Source organism: Crocuta crocuta, unplaced genomic scaffold (assembly GCF_008692635.1).
Source record: "Crocuta crocuta isolate KB4526 unplaced genomic scaffold, BGI_CrCroc_1.0 scaffold862, whole genome shotgun sequence".
NCBI lineage: Eukaryota > Metazoa > Chordata > Mammalia > Carnivora > Hyaenidae > Crocuta > Crocuta crocuta.
Window position 1 is genome coordinate 1347758 of NW_027529584.1, and position 21639 is coordinate 1369396.

The window sequence follows — 21639 nt, forward strand, 5'->3', positions numbered from 1 at the left end:
TTGGAATTCAGGCGTGATGGCAGCGTGGGCAGCCCCCTGCATCGTGAGGGAGAGGCGGCCATGTTCTGAGGGTGGAGGAGCAAGAGGAAGGAGGGTCTGCGTCCCTGCCCCCGGGGCCCCCAGCGTGCCCAGTCCCTGTACCTGAACCCCCGGGGCCCCCCGCGTGCCCGGTCCCTGTACCTGAGCCCCCGGGGGCCCCACGCGTGCCCGGTCCCTGTACCTGAATCCCCGGGGACCCCACGAGTGCCCGGTCCCTGTACCTGAGCCCCCGGGGACCCCACGCGTGCCCGGTCCCTGTACCTGAACCCCCGGGGGCCCCACGAGTGCCCGGTCCCTGTACCTGAACCCCCGGGGCCCCACGCGTGCCCGGTCCCTGTACCTGAGCCCCCGGGGGCCCCACGCGTGCCCGGTCCCTGTACCTGAACCCCCGGGGCCCCACGCGTGCCCGGTCCCTGTACCTGAGCCCCCGGGGGCCCCCCGCGTGCCCGGTCCCTGTACCTGAGCCCCCGGGGGCCCCACGCGTGCCCGGTCCCTGTACCTGAACGAGAAGCAATACACCTGTCCCCGCTCACACCAGTTTTCACAACCAAGTGACATCATCGCTCCCTGTCTGTACCCACGTAAAGTCAGTCCATCTTACTGAGTCTTCCACGGTCACAGTGTTTAAGGGCCCACACCCCTGGAAGTCAACTGAAAAGTACGACTGCACAATCCTGTGAAAGATTCGGGAGGTGAAAGTGCCGGTGGGACCCGACCCTCAGTCAGGGCCCCTGGGACCAGGCAGCTGATGGGGCAGGTGCCACAGACCAACGGGAAGGAGAAGCTCTGGGGACGCGGGCAAAGTCCTGGGGTTTCTCGCGCTTGCTTTACCCGTTTGTGCAAAGTACGTCCCGGCCCTACGCTTAAGAGTTTCAGTTCTATCCATGTTAATAAATCGTGTTCAACATAAGGCAAATCTAACCCATTTTCTTAATTCTGGATTCATGTTTCAATACAAAGTCACAGTCCAGCCCCTTCCTAGATGTTCGTTTCCGGTGGAATTCTGGTCCCGGTTCAGATGGAGCATCTGTGACTGCAGGTGTCCCTCTCACGGGCGGGCCGGGGGGCTGGGAAGCCCCAGGCCGGGCGCATCCGCACCCGAGATCTGATGGGACTCGTCTGCCATGCAGCCCGGGCACCAGGAGTTCTAAAAGCCAAGGCTCAGGACAACAGGAAGTGGCCTGTCCCTGGGGCGCCTGGGGGCTCAGGCGGCTGAGCGTCCGACTTCGGTTCGGGTCATGATCTCGAGGTCCGTGGGTTCAAGCCCCGTGTTGGGCTCTGTGCTGACAGCCAGCTTGGAGCCTGTTTCGGATTCTGTGTCTCCCTCTCTCTCTGCCCCTCCCCTGCTCATGCTGCCTCTCTCTCCCAAAAATGAAGAAACATTAAAAAAAAAGAAGAAGTGGCCTGTCCCTGGGGCGTCTGGGTGGCTCAGCTGGTTAAGCACCCCGCTTTTGCTCGGGTCATGATCCCACAGTTCATGGCTGTCTGTCTCCCTCTCCTTCTGTCCCTCCCCTCTCTCCTTCTCTCTCTCTTTCTCAAATAAATAAACTTAAAAAAAAAAAAAAAGAAGTGGCTTCTCAGGTAAAGGTGGCTTGACTAGGGCGGGAGGTCTGTCCAGACGAGCCCCCTGACCCTCCAAGGTCGTCGGGTCGGGAAGGAGAAGTGGGGGTGGCGAGAGGCCAGGAAAGAGGAACTGGGGGTGAGAGGAAGAAGACACTGTCTTCATCGGGAAAATGCCTCAGAGCCACTCGCCCCACATGGTAGAAATCTCCAGATCAATGACAAATACAAGTTCAGCTACCAAGAACCAGCTCCCAGGAGAGCCCACCCGGTCTGCGTTTGTAAACCTCGAACACACGTGACCTTTCAGATCAGAAGGGCCCCGTGGCACCGAGCCTTTCCAGAACAGCGTGGAAGGGGAAGGGGGGAGTTCACCGAGAAGCCGGAAGCGCCAGCTGACGTGCGACCAGAGGCCGCGAGGAAGCGGTACCTCTTTGCTACATCGCATGATGCTTCCTTAAAATGCACTTTCCCTCCGTGTTGGAAGGCTGCGGAGTCTGGGCTCTGCCTGGAGATTTACTCCTGGCATTGTTTGAACCTGTACGTCAGCAAACTTGAGAACGATACACAAGATGTTTAAGCATGAAGTTAACTGAGTGTGAAAGTGGAATCATCTACGATGTTTATGGAAAAGCACTGTTTTGTGTCCACACTTGGGCATTAAAACAGTGATTGTGTTTGAAACTGCTCTTAATGAGGTTCTGGAGCCTCGGCACCTCTCGGGTGGGGGCGGGGGGCGCTTTCTTGCCGAATGACGTGAACACACAGCAGCTGTCACACTGCATTCATTTGGAAACACGCCCATCCCCCATCCCCAAAGTGAGTCCAGCTTGTGAGCATGTTTGTATAGAAACCTATGGTGTTCAGGTACGGTGCGATCAAGCATCTATGGTGTCATTCCCACAGGGAGTGGGTTCAAGCTTCCGGACAACCAGAGCTTTCCAAGCAGCAGCATCGCTGGGCGGCCCCAGCCCCCACCCGGCTCTCTCTAAGGGGCACTGCCAGTTCCAGATTCGGATGGGGCCGTCTCGGGCTGGGCTTCTCCCTCGTGTCCCCTCCTTGCTGTGCCCGCTCAGGGAGCCTCAGCGCTGGGGGGGTCACAAGGGCGAACCCCAGCCGCGGGGAGTGGCTGCCTGCCGGCTCTGCTCCGAGCGAGGGGACAAGGAGCGTTGGGTCACATGGCACAGACTCTAACTGCGTCCATTTGTCCTGGGTGGGGCCCCAGGCACGTGTGATGCTGGCGACCACTCGCCCCCCAGGTGTGCCAGCGTCTACACCAGCCAGCCAGACTCCGCGTGGCGTGGGCTCCGAAGGGCGCTCTACCTCCTCCTCAACACCCACCGCTTCCTGCCTCCCAGGGCGCGGTGCGACTCTTCACCCCGTTTACTGTACCCGAGTGTCCCCCGGATGCAGTGACTCAACACCCACCAGGGGCCAGGGAAGCCACCAAAGCAGAGTAAGCACCAGGCCCGGGGAGGCCGTGCTGGTGTGGCCAGGATGTCATTCCAGTGACGCTCCACGTGAGTAAATGCGCTACACCGGGTCTCCCAGCTGCTGAGCTGGGTGCCGTCACCAGAGGGCGGGTCCTGGCACCGGCTGGAAGCTGGTGACCCGCTGTGCCCCCACCTTGGGCCCCTGACGCTGTGGGAGGGAGGACCTGCGCCGACCCTGGAGACCCAGGCTCCAGCACCTTCCAGGCTACGAGCACCGGGCCCCCGAGTCCCGCTCGAATCTGACCCAGGGCAGGGGGGGCGCCTGCGGGTGGACCGCCGCGTCCCCAGGGAGCGTCTGCTGCCTTTCAGTTACATGCCTGACGGGCTAGCCGTGCCGCACGCGGACTCACCCACAGCCCCGTGGCTGGTGCCCCGAGGAGCACGCTTGCCGAGCCGGGGCCCCGTCCACGCACCTGCGGGGCCCGGATTTGCTGTGGACTCTGTCGCACGTTAAACACGCGGCCAGGGCTCCTCTCTGCGGACAGGTGTCATTTTAGTGTTTGCTTTTTGAACAACGATGGGCCATAAGTCCTCAGAAGACCCGCGGGGAAGCGTCTGCCCTGGGGTGGCTTGTGTGGTACACGGGGGTCTAGTGCGCTCTCTCCTCACGCCCCCGCCCCCGCCCAGGAGGCCCCGCGTCTCCGATCTGGTAAACGCGCCTGGGATGTTATCTGGAAGCAGGTTCTGGAAAAGGTTCTGCCTTAGAACGGGTGTCGTTTACCTAGGACTCCGGTACCACTGGCGTGACTAGTCCCGGGGGCTCGCGGCCCGAGCCTGTCTCGGTGTCTGCCCAGGGCCGGCATCTGGCGGCAGCGCACGCGGGCGCCAGGGCACCGGGCGGGCGCCCTCAGTCCTGGGCGCCGCCCCCCAGGGTCCTGGCGAGGTGCTGATACGTGTGCCTCTCCGCCTGCCACGAGTGGTGCGTTCTCACATACTCCCTCCCGTTGGCCACGACGTCTCTCTCCAGCGCAGGGTCGCTGGCCAGTCTCTTTGCCAGGCGAACAAAGTCCTGCCAAGACAGGGGCGAGACAGGTGTACACGCCTGTGAGCTGGGTCTGCAGAGGCCGCCAGGCGCCCGCGCCCATGTTAGCTCCCGGGCCCTCCTTTGTCCACGTCCTGCACATCGCAGCCTTCGAGGGCACGAGGCACTGGGTGGAGTGGGAAATCACATGACCACACACACACACACACACACACACACACGTGCGCTGCACTCACCATCCAGGGAAAGACAGCAGAGCCGCCCACCATGCCGCCCCCGCCCCCAGTTGCCAAAAGCCGCTGTCTCTTTCCTCTGCAACGACTTCTGTTTTTTTTTTAATGGTTTATGGTCAAGCTGGTTTCCATAGAACACCCAGGGCTCATGCCCACAAGTGCCCTCCTCCATGCCCATCCCCCCNGTTCCTCCTAATCCTCCTATACGTGCAAACATATGGTATCTGCCCTTCTCTGCCTGACGTATCTCGCTCAGCATAACATAACGACTCTTAAATCCACTGTTCCTTCCCTCATTTGTGAGTGTCGGCTGAGGTGTCGCCTGGCCCTACTCCAGGATCCGGGCCCCGCACGCCGTCCAACGCTACCCCTGACCCACGGGTCTCCTTTTGTGCTGGGTCTTCCTTCCTCTCTCCAGGGCGCAGAGCGTGTTTCCAGATGATCTGCCGCGGGGGGAAGTGCAGGCTGCAGAGGCAGAGCTGGGTTCAAACCCTTCTGCACAACGTAAGTTAGCCGTGTGGCTTTGGGGAAGCCAGTTACCCCTCTGACCTCACGTTCACCCTCTCTTCAGGGCCCGTGGCCACCAGATGGGCCAGCTCGGCCCTGCCCCGGACGCCCCGGGTGAAGGAGGGGCAGGGGACGTAAGCATCCTCGGATTCCTGGCTCTCCCTCTGTTAACTAGCTGCGGGTGGTACTTCCGCTGACGTGCGTCATCTGTTCACGCCCCCAACGTCGCCGCTGAGGCAAGTGCAGTCCTGCTGACCCGTTTCTAATAGCAAAGCCCTTCACGACCGGACAGAATTACAATGATTATTTTTTGGTTGTTAAACAGTATTCAGAGAGAGGAGGGCCCCACGCATGTGTGTCAATATTGCGTTTCAGCCCAGAGACGAGTTCTCGAGCCAGGAGGCCTGCGTTAACCTCACGCCCCACCCCCACGTGGGGACTTTCCTAACCGCTCTGTGCCTCTGTTTCCGCATCTGTAACTGAGGGACAATGACGGCACCTGCCTCGTGGCACGCGGACGGGACGGAATGGGTCAGCACGCGGGCTCCGGGCACAGCCTGCCGCACGCGTGGCCGTCACTGTCCCCGGGACTCCAGGAAGCCTGTGCAGACGCCAAGAAGGCAGCCGGGGCTCAGATGAACAAGTGATGCCTTGCCATTTAGAAGGAATGTCCACGTACTCTCAAAATTATTGTTAATTAAACGTTGAATGCTCTTTACAGCCAGCAATATCAGCGGCGATATTTATGATAGAGCGGAATTATATTTTTATGTGTTGTGTATACGCTTTTTAGTAAACGGGTGCTCTTTCATAATAAAAACGTAACATATTTATTCTTACCTTATAGTAGAACAATATTCTTATGAAAGTGATTCGAGGGGGTTACGGCTTCGGTGCATCATTTTACGACTGTGGTCGTATCTTGGATTTATCTGACGCACGGACCTCGGCTGCAACCCAAACCGTGTCTTAGGATTTCTACAGAATGTAACCATTTTACAGCAAAATCCTGAATGATGGAGCTCGTAGGGATGGAATGTGAGGAAGTGCCCCGTCCCCTCTCCACACGGAAGACCAAACAGAAACGCACACTTAGAGCAAGAGAGACTCGGGTGGGGAACACAAAACACCCCGGCCACCACGTAACAGAGCCCCGGGTGAGAGGCTGGAGGTCAAGGGAGAGAACGGGTGCATCAGGGACAAGAAGGGGAAAACCTGACTGGTGGTTATCAGACTCCCTCCCTGCGGCTCTGGGACTGTTTTCTCCTGGGCTCGACCAGCTTCTGCATGACCTCCAAGGCCACACGCTGAACGCACACCCACGGACCCTGAGAAATGCGGGTGGACAGACGGCCAAGTGCCCGCGGGGTCCGACTGCATGCAAGGGCACAGCCACAGCCCCGTCCGCACCCGCACGCTGCTCTGCGGTAAGGCTCCGCCACGCCTCCCACGTACCCGGTGGGGGTCTGTTTCCCCTGCTTGACCAGCGGAATGTGTCAGAGGTGACGAGTCTGACCTCGGAGCAAAGCCCCCGCTCTCACTCGCGCTGGCCTGCTGAGGACGACGCGTGGGCAGAGACGCCCGCGGGACCAGGGCCGAGGCCGCCTCAGCAAACACCCCAGGTGGTGAGACCACAGCAGAGTTCCTCGGACACAGCACAGGGCACCCTGGATTCTGCAGAGCTGTCAGCTGTGGAAATTGCCAGAAAACTGACCAGCTGATCGCCAAATCCCGGAGGAGGGGACGTTCATCTGGGGCTTCATGCAGTGAAATGGCCAACTCTTGATGGTCGTTCAGGTTGTTAAGTTACATGGTGTTAAAGGGGACACGTGCTAAGGTAATTAAGAGGAAACAGAAACGGGGGGTGCCTGGGGGCTCCGTCAGTTAAGCATCCGGCTCTTGGTTCAGCTCAGGTCATGATCTCATGGCTCGTGAGTTCGAGCCCCACGTCAGGCTCTGCGCTGTCAGTGGATTCTTTCTTTGCTGATTGGGATCTTCTCCCTCCATCTCTCTCTGCACCACCCCTCCCCCTACTCTCTCTCTCAAAAAATAAACTTAAGGGGAAAAAAAGGAAACAGAAGGCAGGTATGGGCATTCCACACCTCAGTTCAAAGACAGATGCAGACATGGTTCTGGGCCAGCGTTGGAAGCTCCAGCGACCACCTGAGCCACAGAAAATTTGGGCTTGGACTTGACATCACATTCTCTATGCTCCTCGAGAGAAGCCTAGATTCCAGACATTTACCTAAAAGCTCTCCGTGTTAAATACCAACAAGTGATGCAAAACTGGAAACACACGGCAAATGAAATGAAACACGGGTGTGGCCTGGAGCACCCCCACCCCCCCCCCCAGGGCCGCAGGTGTGCAAACAGGGCTCAGGCTACAGGTTTCTAAAGTTAAAAACAAAAATCACGCAAAAGGGCACAGTTACATTTCCGTAAGGATTCAGTGAGCGTTTCGCCGTTTTCTGCATCCCTGCCTCCCTGCGGGGTCTTCAGGGGCTGCTGGGAAAATTCCCTGCTGAATCCGTCTGACCCGCCTCCTCTCCCGGGGGCACCGCCAAGGTCCAGGGCAGGAGAAGCAAGGGCAGTTCGACAGAACCCACATTTGAACCCCTGATGGGGCCCTTGTCGTGACGACGTCCCCCTAACGCCACGGGGCAGGGGGAGCCTCCATGGAAAGCAAACAGCCTCGCGGCCACAACGCAGCACCTGCTTCTTACCTAGATGCCCTGAGAGCGCTGCACCCCAGCCACCTTCCGCGGTCATCCATCCCTCTTCTTCCAGGAGAAGCGAAAATCGACCCTATAACAACTGAGCTTCGGGCAGACAAGCCCCAGCTCAGGCCATTTTGTAGGACGGCACCTGGCTTGTGCCCAACCAGAGACGCCACAGACCGGGCCCCTGACCCCGGCGATGCTCTGGAACCAGGGACAGCGTGCTGGAGGCCTGGGCGCGTGTTCTGACCCCCGTCCTGGGCTGCTTGGGGCAGGCGGCGGGCGGGGCAAGCGCAGTCCACGGCTGTGATCCCCATGGTGGCAAAGCGAGTCCCCTGCTCATTTGCTTTTGCCCCCGGCCGCGTGCAGGGGGCGCCTCGGGGAGGTGCGAGGCCGCTCTCACTCTCTCTGCCGGGGACAGCTGGTGTGTGGCCCTCAGCCCCCCGGTGGCGCTGGGACCGGCCACAGATCGGCGACACCAGCCAGCACCTGTCACATGCCTTCTGCTGGAGCCGCTCGTGTTCAGAATCCAGGATTTGGGGCCTTTGATGACGGGGTTTATGTCCTTTTTCATTACTGTGTGCCCTGCAGTGCCTTTAAGCGGCACCCCGTAAGCAACACACCGCAATTTCCAAATCAAAACGTACCAACAGTCACACGAAGCAGGATAAACAAAGCCACAAATAACTTCGCATCAGCTCAGATACCACCTCGCTGCCAAGTCAGCTTTGGCACCCGGCTCACAAAAAATTAAATTGTTTTTCAAGCGCTTTTCTGGATTTCGGAATTGCAGAAAGGGACCGGGGCTCTGTGCTGTTCTCATGATTCCTCTCACAGACAGGGAAACGGGAGCACAGAGAGGTCCGGGAACTGTGCCCGGGGTCACACAGCAAGAGGCGCAGTGGCCAAGGCGGGAATGACACTCATGCCGTTCAGCCTCCCGTCTTGGGGAGCCGAGGCCAGAAGGTCAGAGAGAGCTTTGGGAGGAGAGGCGGCCGGGAGACGGTTCTGGGGGACGCAAGGTGACCACAGTGGGGTCGGGAGCCTCAGAGAGTGAGAGAGAAAGAGCAAAGCCCTCAGGAGAAGTCGAAGTAGAGCTGCCATGACGCTACCCTGGCTGCGCTTCGGGGACACGGACAGACCTGCGTCTAGCTGGCAGTCACCCCAGGGAAGTGGGCTGTGGGAGGCGGCCCCGGGGCTGAGGCAGAGCCGGGCGGAGGCCGCCTCCAGCCGCTAGAAAGGCTCCTGATCACCGCTGTCCGGCTGAGTCCGGGCGTGGCCGCCTCGGCCCACAAACCCGCAGGGGAGGGGTAGCCACGCCTCGGCTGGTGGCCGCTGTCCTTGTGCACACGAACGTGCACGCAGAGCGTCATCAGCGGTGGGCACAGCTCTCCTTCCCTCAGACCTCAGCCACCAGCCGTGCCTCCTGGTGGCAGTAGCTGAAGGCCACGCTTTTGTGGACCGCCAGCCCCGGGAACGGCCCCACCGAGGCAGGAGCCCCCAGCTGGCAAGTGTCCCAGGCATCGGGGTCGGCACCCTCCCCCACCCCCGCTCTGCTGGACACACGCTGGTGTGCGGGGCCCCAGGGGGACAAGGTGCACTGTCTCCACATCTGTGGCAGTGGCAGCGAGGCTGGACTCCCTCCCGTGGCTTCAGCTGAGAGCAGTGGCAGGGGACACGACGCCACTCACGACGTGTCACCGCACCACCGAGAGGTGACAGGGTGGCCTGTCCACATGGGAAGGGGGACGGGCCATTCGTGCGTGTGTCCTGGAGGAGGGGGACTGTCTCCCCGTGGCCAGTCACGCGTACTTCCTCGTTTAATTTGTACGCTGTCAGTTTGTCTTTACAAAACGCACCATATGAAAAATCACAGCCTAACACCGGGCCACGGAGGCCACGGGACGGCATCGGATTCGTGCCCCCAGGTGCCCGTGTCCCAGGTACCTTCCTCGTGAGTCCTTGTCCATTCATGCTGTTCCCTGGGGCACCCAGCGCACCGCACGCTCTCCCGCCACGCACGCCCTCACGCGCCCCAGCCTCTGAGTGGGGTCCCGCTACCCCGAGCGCCCCTCCCTGCGGGCCGGGCAGGACCGTGAGTGACGGGAGTCGGTCCCCACGAAGCACGGGCCCCGCCTCCATCGGGGCGGTGCTCCTGGCGCTGGGGGCACATGAGGACACGCTGCCCCCTCCGGGAGCCACCCTGCTGCACCGTAAGCCCCCCGGAGCGGGGACCCTTTCCCTCCCGGCATTTACCTCCAGGACCGAGCTCAGCGCCTGCTACACGGGCGGCCCAGTGAGAGTCCCCTGCTCCCGGGCCAGGCGCAGCTCACGGGCCTTGTCTGGCAGACACGGGGAGGCCCTCACTCTTGTCCTGTCCCCCACACGCCCCTCTGGCTGGCGAACCCAGCGGCCTGGAGGGCAAGACGCAGCCCCGGGCCTAGAACGTGCCACCTCGCACGGGGCCTCGCTGGGAATGTCCCCGCGGCGGCGACCGTCCATCTCTGGCTCCTGCAGAGACGGGCTGGCGGCCCGCACGGCACACCCTCCCCGCACCCGGACAGGCCCTTGGCGCACTTAAACTAACGAGTTTAAAAACTGAATTACTGGGGCGCCTGGGTGGCTTAGTCGGTGAAGCGTCCGGCTTTCGCTCAGGTCATGATCTCGCGGTTCGTGGGTTCGAGCCCCGCGTCGGGCTCTGTGCTGACTGCCAGCTCAGAGCCTGGAGCCTGTTTCAGTCTGTGACTCCCTCTNTCTACCCCCCCTCTCTGACCCTCCCCTGCTCACGCTGTCTCTCTCTCTCCTAGAAATAAATAAAAAAAATTAAAAAAAAAAAAACTGAATTACTGAGATTTATAAATTGGTAAAATCCAACTGCAGTTTGGGATTTCCAGCTTCTCTTCAAACGTGACAACGGCTGTGAGTCCGGCCAGGGGCCCAGGTGGCCAGCACTGGCACGCGGCGGCCGCCTCGCTCAGCCGGGCTGTGGGCTCCACTACGCACCCCAGGCCCGAGGGCACCCGCCACCTGGCCCCGTGAGAGCCCCGTTCAAACCCGTTTTCTGTTCTGTCTCCCTGCTCCCGGCCACGCGGATACTTCACGGGCCTCCCCCCCGCCCCCCCGCCACCTCCCTCCTGCTGTCCCTGCTGACCNCCAGGGGCTCCGGGAGACGGCCGCACGCAGACCCGGCTTGGCTCCAAACCCAAACCCGAAGGCGGGAAGAGACGTGAGCCGTCAGGACTCAGCACACAGCGGGCCCCCTCGACCACGGGCAGGCTGGCTGTCACGGAGCGTGAAGAAGGGGCCACAGGCACACAGGGAAGGGGTCGGGGGGCCAGCAGGGTGTGGAGCGTGTGAGCACGAGCTTCCTCAGGTTCCGTGTCCCCTCCCCGGGGACCGAGGGCTACGCTGAGCTAGCCGGCCAGTGGCTGACCCCACCGGGGCCCCTCAGTTGTCAGGACTATAACCAGAGCTGCCAGTTTATGTAAAATGCATTTTGCTCTGGAAGCAAGCCCCCACCCTGGGCTCGGTCGAGTCTGGTCACAACCGCAGAGAAGACAGACAAAGCCGTGCGTGACAGCCGCGTCTGGCACGCTTCTTAAAGCCTGTTAAAAAACGCAGCCACCCCCCCCCAACATGTGCAATCGAAAGCGTTTTTTTTTAAACATCCTTTGTAAAACCAAGGTGTTGGAATCAAAATAAATCTTCGACTGAACGCTGTGGGCGCCGCGGCTCCGTGTCTGAGAGCTCGAGGAACGCCGGTCGCCGGCAGAGGCGGCTGACCCTGTCAGGGGCGGTGGGCGGGTCGCTTGCTAATGTTAGAAGGAGCCCCCACCGGAAGCTAGATGACACCGGAGAGCCCCATGACTCTCCCGCGTTCACATGCTCGCTGACCACGTTACAGCGTCTGAACTCGGGCTGTAAAATAAACGGATGCTGCGTTTGGGGAGATGAAACTAAAAGCACTTTTCCGGGGTGGAGACGATGCCGTTGGACCTAACAGCTCGGCTGGTGCTGACCTTGAGAGGTGCAGAAGGGGGTGAAGAGCAAAGCCTTTGTTTGGAGAGTGAGGGCTTCCTGGGCTGGTATTGCTGTGGCTCGTGTCACTGCTGGAGGGACAGGAGGCATCGGTGCCGGACAGGCCCCCCCATTGCTGTTTCACCTGCCTCCGGGCCGGCCAGCGCGCCAGGCAGCCGGGAAGAGCGGTGGCCGTCGTCATCCCCGGGGAGGGGAAGGGACGGCGTTCTCGGTTCACATGTCTGCCACAGGGAAATCTGAAAAACCGCATTCCCAAATATGTGAGCTGCCTATAATTTGTAAGCACAAATCCCTACATTGCTGAATAGAACATGTGCTTTAATTAAGACGCTGGTAAGTAGAACCTGATTATTAAAGACTTTTTTACAGAACAGGACTCGGGCCTAAGATTCTCACTTTACTCCCACCTGACACGGGCGCTGTCCTTTGGGGATGACAGGTCCCGAGCTCTGGCCGCGGGCCGTGAACACGCTCAGCCCTGTGTTCACACCTCGGGGTGGCAGGAGGTGCCACGAGCTGTGCTTGTCCCGAGGAGAGAGCAGGGCTTGGAGACCCGGCCACAGGCCTTGCACACGGTCCCCGGGGGGCTCAGTGGCAGGCAGACACTCCCAGGAGGTCCAGGCACACACACGCGTGCGCCCCCACTGGGCCCGCTCTCCACCACACCGTCCTGTGTCACTTCCAGATGCCCGTGTGCGCGCATGTACACGCAGGTCCTCGGCTCACTCTGTGCCTTGTTTGGAGGCATTACAAGTGACCGGATACACGGCGATCTTCCGAAAGCCAGCAGGTGTTCTAGAAGGCTCTCCTTCTAGAAGTCTTTGGAAACGAGACAAAGCGTCTCAGAGGCCATCCGACTTGCTCAAGGCCACACCGCCCGGCAGAGGCAGAATCAGACGTGGGAGCAGGGCTTGCGTTTGGGTTTCTGGCCCGGGCGTACCCGTGATCGCAGGGGACGCGCACCGCACGCGGGGCTCCTGCCGCAAGGGAGGGGGGCGCAGACGCTGGAGAAAACAGTGGAGACCGCAGAACGAGAGTCATTCTGACAGCCCATCCGGGGACCACGTCCCTTACCTGCGGGTCTGAGAACAGCAGCCCCGTGACCTCATGCTGCACCACCGCTGCGTTCCCGGGGATGTTCCTGGCCAGCACGGGAACTTCCAGATCCATCGCCTGAGGACAGAAGGGGGAGAAGTCAGGTGGGCCGTCGCGATGGAGAGCTTCTCCGGCAGGAAGAGCCGGTTTGTGGGGGAGCGACATCTACGTCCCCTGGACCTCCGGCAGCGCTCAGAAGTACAGCTGCCAGACTGAGAAGCCAGTCCAAACACGCCGTTGACAAAGTACGTGCTGAATTGTAATTACTGCGGCAGGTTCCAGAAAGCTATGTACCGCGAGGCTCTGTGTGACATGGTCGCCACGGTGTCACAGAGAAACCCGCTCTCTCCAAATGTTTACCTGACACTTGGACAGCAGCAGCCGGCAGCACACATCCTTAGTTACCCTCATTGCTCCCCCGACGGGCAGTCTTCCCACAGCACAAGCAGCGAGACCCAGAGGACTAAGCACGTCCCCCCCCCCCGGCTTGCAGACGGGAGAAAGAAGGGGTGTGACTTATCATCCTGACTATTCCCGAAGCAGGCTTTCCATCCCCCCAAGGAATGGGGCCAGCGCGTGGCCTGCGCAGCCCAGCAGAGACTGGATGAGACCTCGGGCGGTGTCCGGAAGCACGTGGCGGGCACAGTTGGCCTCACCCGCCAGCAAGGAAGCACCCCTCTGGTTCTCTTCCTAGTTTGGGGGGGCCCACCCAACCTGCAAGGGTATAAGGTTAGGCTAGTCCTTCCGATTCTATTTTGGCCGCTGACATTGATCCCCTGTGGCTATTATCACCTAGGACTTTAGTGTGGTGGGTGCCTTCCAGCGGCTAAGAGGGACACCCCTTTGCAACATGGTGCCCAGGGGCAGGACTGACTTGCATCAACAGCAGACCAATAATCTGGCTCTTGTGCTACAAAAGTACGTTGTAGGCACCCTGACTCTGCCTGTGGTATCTACTTCCGTGGAATCAAAATTTGCTCGCAAAGGGGTGATATTCGATTCTCAGAAATGTAGGTTTACCCAACCATAGCCGTTTCGTATATTGCATGGGAAGGTCTGTGACACCAAAGCCTTCATAGGGCAGGTACGCCAGCAACACCCACCAAACACCAGAGCTCAGTGTGACACGTAGTAAACGCTCAGTAAATGCTGTGGGGCCAGTGCCCCAGGCGCCCCTGTACTGAGTGAATTCTAAGTCGGTGTTGGTCACCGTGGCCATCTGAACCACCAGCTGTTGTCGGTGGGCTCCCTGGTTTTCATCACCTACGCCTTCCCAGTCTACTTTGAGTCTAAGATCCAGGCCCCAGAGAATGCAAGAGCTGGCAACACCCTTCCTGTCCGCACTCCTCTGACACGTCGGGGAAAGTGGTAGAGCTGGCTTGACTGGTGGACCAGAGCCCCCACCGAACTGCTCCTCCCCAGCCGCCCCGCTATGTCCCCAATACAGTGATGGGTCCGTCTTTGTCTGTCTCTCTTGGTGGCATTTCAAGTGCACAGAAGGTCTCCAAGTCAGATTTTCCAGTTTTCTTTTGGAGGGCCAGGACTCAGATCCTCAGTGCTCATCCACTCCAGGGCGAAGTAACCTGAAATGGTGACGTCCCAACGCTAGGGTCACAAGTGTTTACGGACCGTTGGCTGGGCGCCTTGAGTTCTGACACCCTGCAGGCATGGTCTGGCGTCCTGGATGATGGCACGTGCTGGGGATCAGGAGGCCTTGGTCTTGAATTAAGATCCCAGTCTTATTATCTTTGTTCCAGGAGAGCACAGTGGGTGTACCCCTTGGAGTACAGCCCCATCACCTGGAGAGACGGAGCAGAACTGACTGGGCTCCCCCGACACGGCCACCCCGCGATCAGGCATTTGTGAAAGTACCTCCCACGATTCTATTGTTCAGCCCAAGAACCACCGAGGGAGCAAGGATACCATCAAGGTCCTGGATGTCTCCCTGGGTCTTGATCATATCATTTGGGAATGAGGGACTAAACGCTCCTCTCCACAGTGCATGAACAATTCAGATGTCTCTTTGTATAAGCACCATTATGTGGTTTGTGGCATAAGCTGACTGGCACATCAACTACATCAGTTACGAGGTCGTAACATAATTATGGTGAGTGATGCTATGAGTCATACGGCTTGTCTCTCTGATCGTCACACAGCGTGGGTCGCTAGCTTGTTAAACTCGTGCAACACACTGTGATTTCATTTCTAGACATTTGTCAACCAACTGCCAAAACCTCTGCATGGATGAGACCTTTGAGATCGTCCTGTTTCACCCACTGCCTGGTGTCAGGGCAGAGCTCAGAAAGAGGGTGATCGACCCATCAGGGTGTATGGCAAGCCCCGTATCGTGTTCCTCTGTCCCAGGCACCCCCTAGCATTTGCGTACTTCAACAGTACATTTAGCTCCTAATTTGGGCTAAGCACTGGGATATTTGTGAAGAATCTGTGGCAGATGCAGAGATTGAGAGGAGAGATCTATAGATGTAAGTGTAGTGCTAAAGAGACAAATGCAGATTATAAAACCAGTGATCAGAGAATCACAAGACCGGCCAGTCGTGAAGGATGACAGAGTTCATATCCCTGTTTCAGGCAAAAATGATCTTATTATCACCCCTCCTGTTGTGTAGACTCATTTGCATATCAACCCAACCCTACTTCAGGCACCCACCCTACACGTAAGGCTGTTGAGGCCACCGAGAGTTGCCCACTCACTGGATACACGTCTGTTATCAGCCTGCAGATGGTGGGATGCAGGAGGCTTAGGTGATGGGGCCAAGTGATTGAGGGGAAGTAACGAGGTGGTGTTACACAGTAGAGGAGGCTTGCTTGACTCCAAAGGCCATGAAATGAAAAAAAAAAAAAAGTCAATGGAATAAAGAACTCACCAGCAACCCTTTTCACCAGAAAAAGGAGAAATCAAAATAAGATACACCAAGGGGGACGTAACCGTTGAACCAGAGAACTGTAAAGTCATAGGAGGCTCTTTATAGAAATCTTTACAAATAAATTTGAAAATCTACCTGAAATGGGTAGTTTCTAAGAAGAACGCATCTTACTGAATTAACCCTGGTAGAAGTAGGGAAGCTAAAACAGATCCATTTCTATAAAAGAAACAGAGAGCTTATCAAGGAAACTGTCGACAACAGTTTCATCTCAGAAGGATCATCTCAGACGGTGTCACAAGGGAATTCTACAAAATCATCAGACTGAACGATTCGAGTGCTCCAGGAACTGTGCCAGACCACAGAGAGGGAAGACACGTTCCAAATTGTTGTTATGAAACAAGTTCAACAATAATACCAAATAATACCAAAGCATAAGACAGATGGCACAGGAAAGAAAGCCACAGGCCAATCTCACGTCTACAATTCTCCATAAAAATCCTATAGGAAAGAGTAGGCAAACAGATTCCAGAAGCACATAAGAAATGACGGAAACCAACCATTTCAGTCACTACACTAAAGATGAATGGACTAAACATCACACTCAAAAGGCAGACATCGTGAGGCCTGATAACAACAGCAAGACACAACTATATTCACCGCCTACATGAGATACGCTTTGGATTCAAAGACACAAAAGTTTGAAAGTAAAAAGATGAGAAAATATACCATGTAAACAGTAACCATAGGAACTTTCCTGGCTGTATTAACACCAGATGAAATGGACTTTAGGAGACAACGAGGGAAATTTCATAATGATAAAAGGATCGCTACATCAGGACAACACAGAAGTTAGAGATGTGCACACACCAGAACACAGAGCCCCGCAACATGTGAAGCAAAGACTGACAGAATTGAAAGGAGAAGTAGTTAATTTAATAATAAATAATAATAATAATAATGGGACATCTCAATACCCCATCTCAATAGCTGATAATAGAAAAACTAGACAGACAACCATGAAGGAGACAGACGACCTGAACAGCACGAACCGACTTAACCTGACATTTTCAGCACACCCCCAGCAGCTACAGAAGACACATTCCTCCCAAGTACACATGGTTCCTTTTCCGGAACATGACCATATGTTAAATCAAAATAGATAGGATTCCATACACTCAAAATGATCAAAATCATAAAAGGTATGTTCTCTGATCACATTTTTGGGAGCCAGGGTATGATAGCCAGGGTAGGCTGTGGGAGAAGGAAGTATAAATATGGCCAAAAGCACACTGTATATACTGTATATTAGCTACCTTGAGAATAAATTCTATTTAAAAAAAAAAAAGGAATCTGATTCCTAAGTCACTTCCCCAAGGTATGAAGTCGCCTCCTTCACAACAAACTGCCTTCAAGAGAGGCGAAGTCCCAGGGCAGGACAAGCGTACGAAGCTGGTCCCCACGAGACCCGGACCAGCGACGTCTGGTTCCAGGCGGGCGTGTGCGTCCGCTGTTCGCTCTCCCCTGGTGATCAGGGATGAGGCTGGGGGGGCGCGGGTGGAGCAGCCAGCAGAGCAGACCCGTACCGGGCTTTTGGACAGTGGAAGGTGTCTGATGCTCGGTTCAGTCCACAGTCACCTGATTCCTTTCCCTGTGAGCTCTTCAACCCTCCATTGGGTGGACGGAAACCTCTGATTCCACCTTAAAAAGAAGCTTTGTAGCTGGTGCCTCATTTCCTGCAGACTTGCCAGAAGATTCCAGAGATGATACCTCCTCTGCACGTGCAGATCAGCCTCCAGAGCATAGTGCGGGTGATGAAGGGAGGGTATGGCCACCTGTATTTATGGGTTTTTACACTTCAGAGGGACACCCTAGGTCAAAAGCCTCCATGGTCCAGATTTTCTTTCAGAGAGGTTTGCTTGCATTTTCAGGGCCTTGAACGACTCGTGTCCAGCATGGTGACTGCTGCCTATCAGGTGGGGATGGGGGGGGTGGATCCCAGGATTCACAACGTGCACCCACGCTGCATTCGGATCCCTCATCACCGGGATTAGAATGCTTCTCAACGTCTTGAGAAGTCTTCCATCACTAGGGCTTGACCTGGAAGCCAAGGGATGGAGAGATTATCCTGTTACTCTTGGCTTTAGAATACAGCCTGACTGGGGCACCTGGGGGACTCAGTCCATTGGGTTACGCGTCTGACTCCTGATTTCGGCTCAGGTCATGATCCCAGGGTCATGGGATCCATCCCCATGTTGGGCTCTGTGCTGAGCATGAAGCCTGCTTGAGATTCTCTCTCTCTCTCTCTCTGCCTTTTTCCCCCCGCCCCCAACTCTCTTACTAAAATATAAAATAAAATAAAACTAGAATATGGCCTTCCTTCCCCTGTGGCATTGGAAACTTTGACCCAGAGGGTGGCGCGCGCGCGCGTGTGTGTGTGTGTGTGTGTGTGTGTGTGTATGTGTGTGTGTGTGTTCGTGTTCTGGGCTGGGCTGGGGAGGGGGCCCTAAGTAGGAAGGCTGAGGTAAGAGCATACTTTTTTGTATTACTTCAATTTAATTCCATGGGGAATTCAATTCCATGATGATCCCAAACTTGAAACTATAGATTTGCTGCAGGAATAGTCATTCTACTGCCCACACACCCAGAGAGTTTGATTTTTGGAGTCTCTTGATAAGAGATGTGTTTTAGCAAATGAGATTTTTATTTGCTTCCATGAAAAAAACAAAACAAGACCAAACAAAGCTAATTCTGAGAGGTTGAAAGATCTCTTCCTTCAAAAGTGATAGGCGTTCATTCTGTGACTCACCACTTTGGTTCTCTGAATGGACCCTGATGACAAGCCCCCGGACCACTCCCCTAAAATCAGCTTCATTCAAAGCCCTCACCCCAGAGGCTATTCTGGGGCTCTGAGAAGCACGGCAGCCACGGGTACGTTAGTCGGACCGGCTCACAGCTGCCTTTCCTTGGGAGGAAATGAGATTTGACAGCATCAATTCATCTGCAGTCAGATGCCGCATGCACGGGTTTTGAAATCATTCCCGAATTCGACTTCACTTTTTCTTAGGGAACTTGCACAAGAACAGAGGAGCCGTTCCACACCAGCTCAAGGACTGCGGCTGTAACAGCCTGTGCTTCTGAAGCTGGACCGAGAGTGAAGGAGCGTGCACTGACCCCGGGTTTGAGCGTCTCCACCCCCCCACACTCCAGGCCTGCACTGACCTCGCTGGGAGCCTCAGTGGAGACGGACGCTAACCATGCAGTTCCGATGGTGGTCCCCGCTGTGCCTGACGACAAGCAGGTTACGGTCCGTGCTGTACATGCTCTGAGGGTGCCCAACACTGGCATCCAGGCACCCATGTTCAGCCTCTACCCCCGTTCCTGATGCTGCTTTGGGTTTAGCTCTTTTTAAACGATGCCACAGGAAAAGAGTAGAAACCCACATCAGTCATGTCTTAGTTTAGGGACGATTGTTCTTTTTCCTGCTCTAGGTACGCGCCGCGTGCTGTGAAATGGCTCATTGTACCTGCTGCCCGCGAGGTCAGTCAACGAGACGGGGGCCGAAGGAAGCAGTGGATGTCACGGATATTAGGTCCAGTAACACGACCGCAGCGCCCCAGGTGCCCATCGAAGGAAGAAGCCCACGTAGCGAGAAGGAAACGTGAAACCCGGCCCAACGTCCTGGAGGCCCCGTGGCCACGTCTCCTTCTCACAAGCAGTTAGTCCCCAGGCACGTCTGCGGCGGCAAGGCGCGTGTCGGGGGCTGTGAGCGACGGCGTGTGATGTGCAGCCCTGGAGAAGGTCCAGGGGGGGCGCAGGCCACCCTCGGCTCAGCCCCCGCTTGGAAGGGGCTCCAGAGGGAGACGAAGTAACGGCAAGGCACAGGGAAGTCCTCCGGGCCAGGCGCGGGCTGGCCCCTCAGGAAACCGCGGGAAGCGGCTGGGGTCTCCTGGTCAGGCACCTGGCCACCACGGAGGCTCAAAGGCTTGGGTGGACTGGTCCTCGGAGGCCACAGCCTGACACGGGGCCCCTGAGCGCACGGGCTCNTCACCCCGGGAATTCTGGGATTAGGGAGCGTACTGAAAAGAGGGAGAAGGAATCGGAAACAGGGGGCTTCTTGCCACAACGACCCTCCAGCCAGTTCCTGGCAAACCTGCAAGTCAGCGCCTTCCCCGCGAAGGGCTCAGGGCTCGGAGAGGCCACCGAGCGTTGCCTTACTTTGCAGACAAAGTAAGTGGTTCTGTGTGTGTCAGTCCCGCGTACAACCTAACCACGACGCTGGGAAATCCCAGGGAAATGGAGAAGAGCGGACCTCGGTTGAGCAGGACGGGACCCCCGGGCCGTGTGGTTACCTCCAGGATGGCCGCGGACATGCCCTCGGACACCGAGCTGTTCACCACCGCGAAGCAGTTCTTGAGCGCCGCGTGCAGGTCCCCCTGGGGCATCTCTCCCACCAGCCGCACCCCCGCGGTCCTGAAAGAGGAGTGGGGGCGTGTCCCTGTGAGTCGTGGGGGGGCAGGGAGGGGGGCAGGCGACAGCTTCGGGGCAAGTCTCCAGATGCTGAGCTGGGCGTCCGGACAGCACAGCGGGTTCCGCACGCGTCCCCATGAGGGTGTCTCCCACCCCCCCTCCGGCCAGCTGCCCTCGCTGTGAACCTCACCTCCCAGATGCTGGAGGTCAGAGACACGGTTCTGGCCACTTTTTCTAATCACAAAGCCTTTTTCTTCAAAGGATTTTAAAAAATACTAACAGGGACGATCACAGCCATAGAATAAACACATACTAAACTAAGAACAGGACAGCGCCGTGTTCCCGCTGCCCAGAGCCGGCGTGTTCTGTCACAGAAGGTTCCTCTTCTCGTTTGCATCCAGCANCCGCCACCCCGCCACTCACATAACTGCAGGTAGTGTTACCTACGAGCCACGTAAGGGCATCCGCTCACCTATGGGGATGAAATCGGAATTTCCCCCTCGCTGATGAGGGGTCCGTGACCTACGGGCACTCCCGGGGGGTCGTGAGGAAATCGCCTAGAAGGGGACCGACCCAAATGGGGGTGACCCTCCTGGCCCCTGCCCGTTTCCGTCCCCCCGCCGAAAACCCCGAATGTGCTGGAGGGGCTCCGCGGCCACCTGCCACCCTCAGGTTGAGGACAGCGGGACAGAGAGAGACAGGACCCACGTCGCTGGAGTCACGCCTGGTCCCGTTGTTTCGTATGTGAGCATCGGCGGCAGCCTGTGTCCTGGGGTCCCTGCTGCCCCGGGTTCGACCCAGCTCTGGACAGCTTGGGTCTTTCCACTTCTTGCCATCGTGCTCAGTGACAGTTATGGGTTTGTCATCAGCGTCTCCCTGAGCGAGCGCGGCTGGGCGTCACCACCGCCGAGGGGATTGCTCACGCTACAGCGTGAGCGTGTCCCTGCTGTCGAGTGGGGGAAGGAGGGCCCCTCGGGTCTCCTGGCGTCATCGGGACATTGCAGGGGGTGGCGCGCGAAGGGCAGGAAGGGAGCCTGGGTGCCGTGAGTGGGGGGGGGGGCGGTAATGGCCACCAGGTTTCCTCTCCTGCGAAATACTCGTTCACCTCCCACACTTACCTCTTTACTTTGGCTTGCACTTCCCTCGTAAACACTGGGTCCACCTGAGAAGACACAAAGACAGATTTAGGAAAAGCCTCGATCTTGAGAGAATTCCATATCACGACAACAGAGTCAGATTCAACAACTCAGGAAGGAAAAAACCACACCAAACAGGAACTAACCGCCCTGGTTCCGCTCGAACGAATAGTGACGAGGGACAGAGCCGCACCGGGGGCGAAGTTCAGGGAAAGCACGTGACCTCCCGTCTGCCGGAGACAAAGCCCGGAGGGGCCCAGGGACAGCAGGCCAGGCCTCCAGCCCACTCAAGGGGTCAGAGCAGAACTAAGACAAAGGGTCCGACAGAACTGACACTTTATTTTAGTTTTAAAAAATACTGTTTTCAGTTTATCTACTTATTTCGAGAGAGAGAGAGTGAGAGAGAGGATCCCAAGCAGGCCCCACACCGTCAGCACCAGAGCCTGATGCAGTTGACTCGATTTCATGCCAGGAGATCACGACTTGA

At 57.4% G+C, this 21639-nt stretch overlaps 1 protein-coding gene across 1 annotated transcript in view; it reads right to left on the reverse strand.

Annotated features, from left to right (window-relative positions):
* Window positions 1–3568: 3568 nt before the first annotated feature.
* Window positions 3569–21639, reverse strand: part of GLT1D1 (glycosyltransferase 1 domain containing 1) — a 65954-nt gene continuing 47883 nt past the window's right edge. Inside the window, exons 9-12 of the mRNA XM_077761724.1 lie at window positions 21135–21178; window positions 19899–20019; window positions 12644–12742; window positions 3569–4101 (exon numbers count right to left, since the gene is read on the reverse strand). Coding sequence (XP_077617850.1) covers window positions 3940–4101; window positions 12644–12742; window positions 19899–20019; window positions 21135–21178 — 426 coding nt within the window. The 3' untranslated portion in view covers window positions 3569–3939. The remainder of the gene's footprint in view (window positions 4102–12643; window positions 12743–19898; window positions 20020–21134; window positions 21179–21639) is intronic.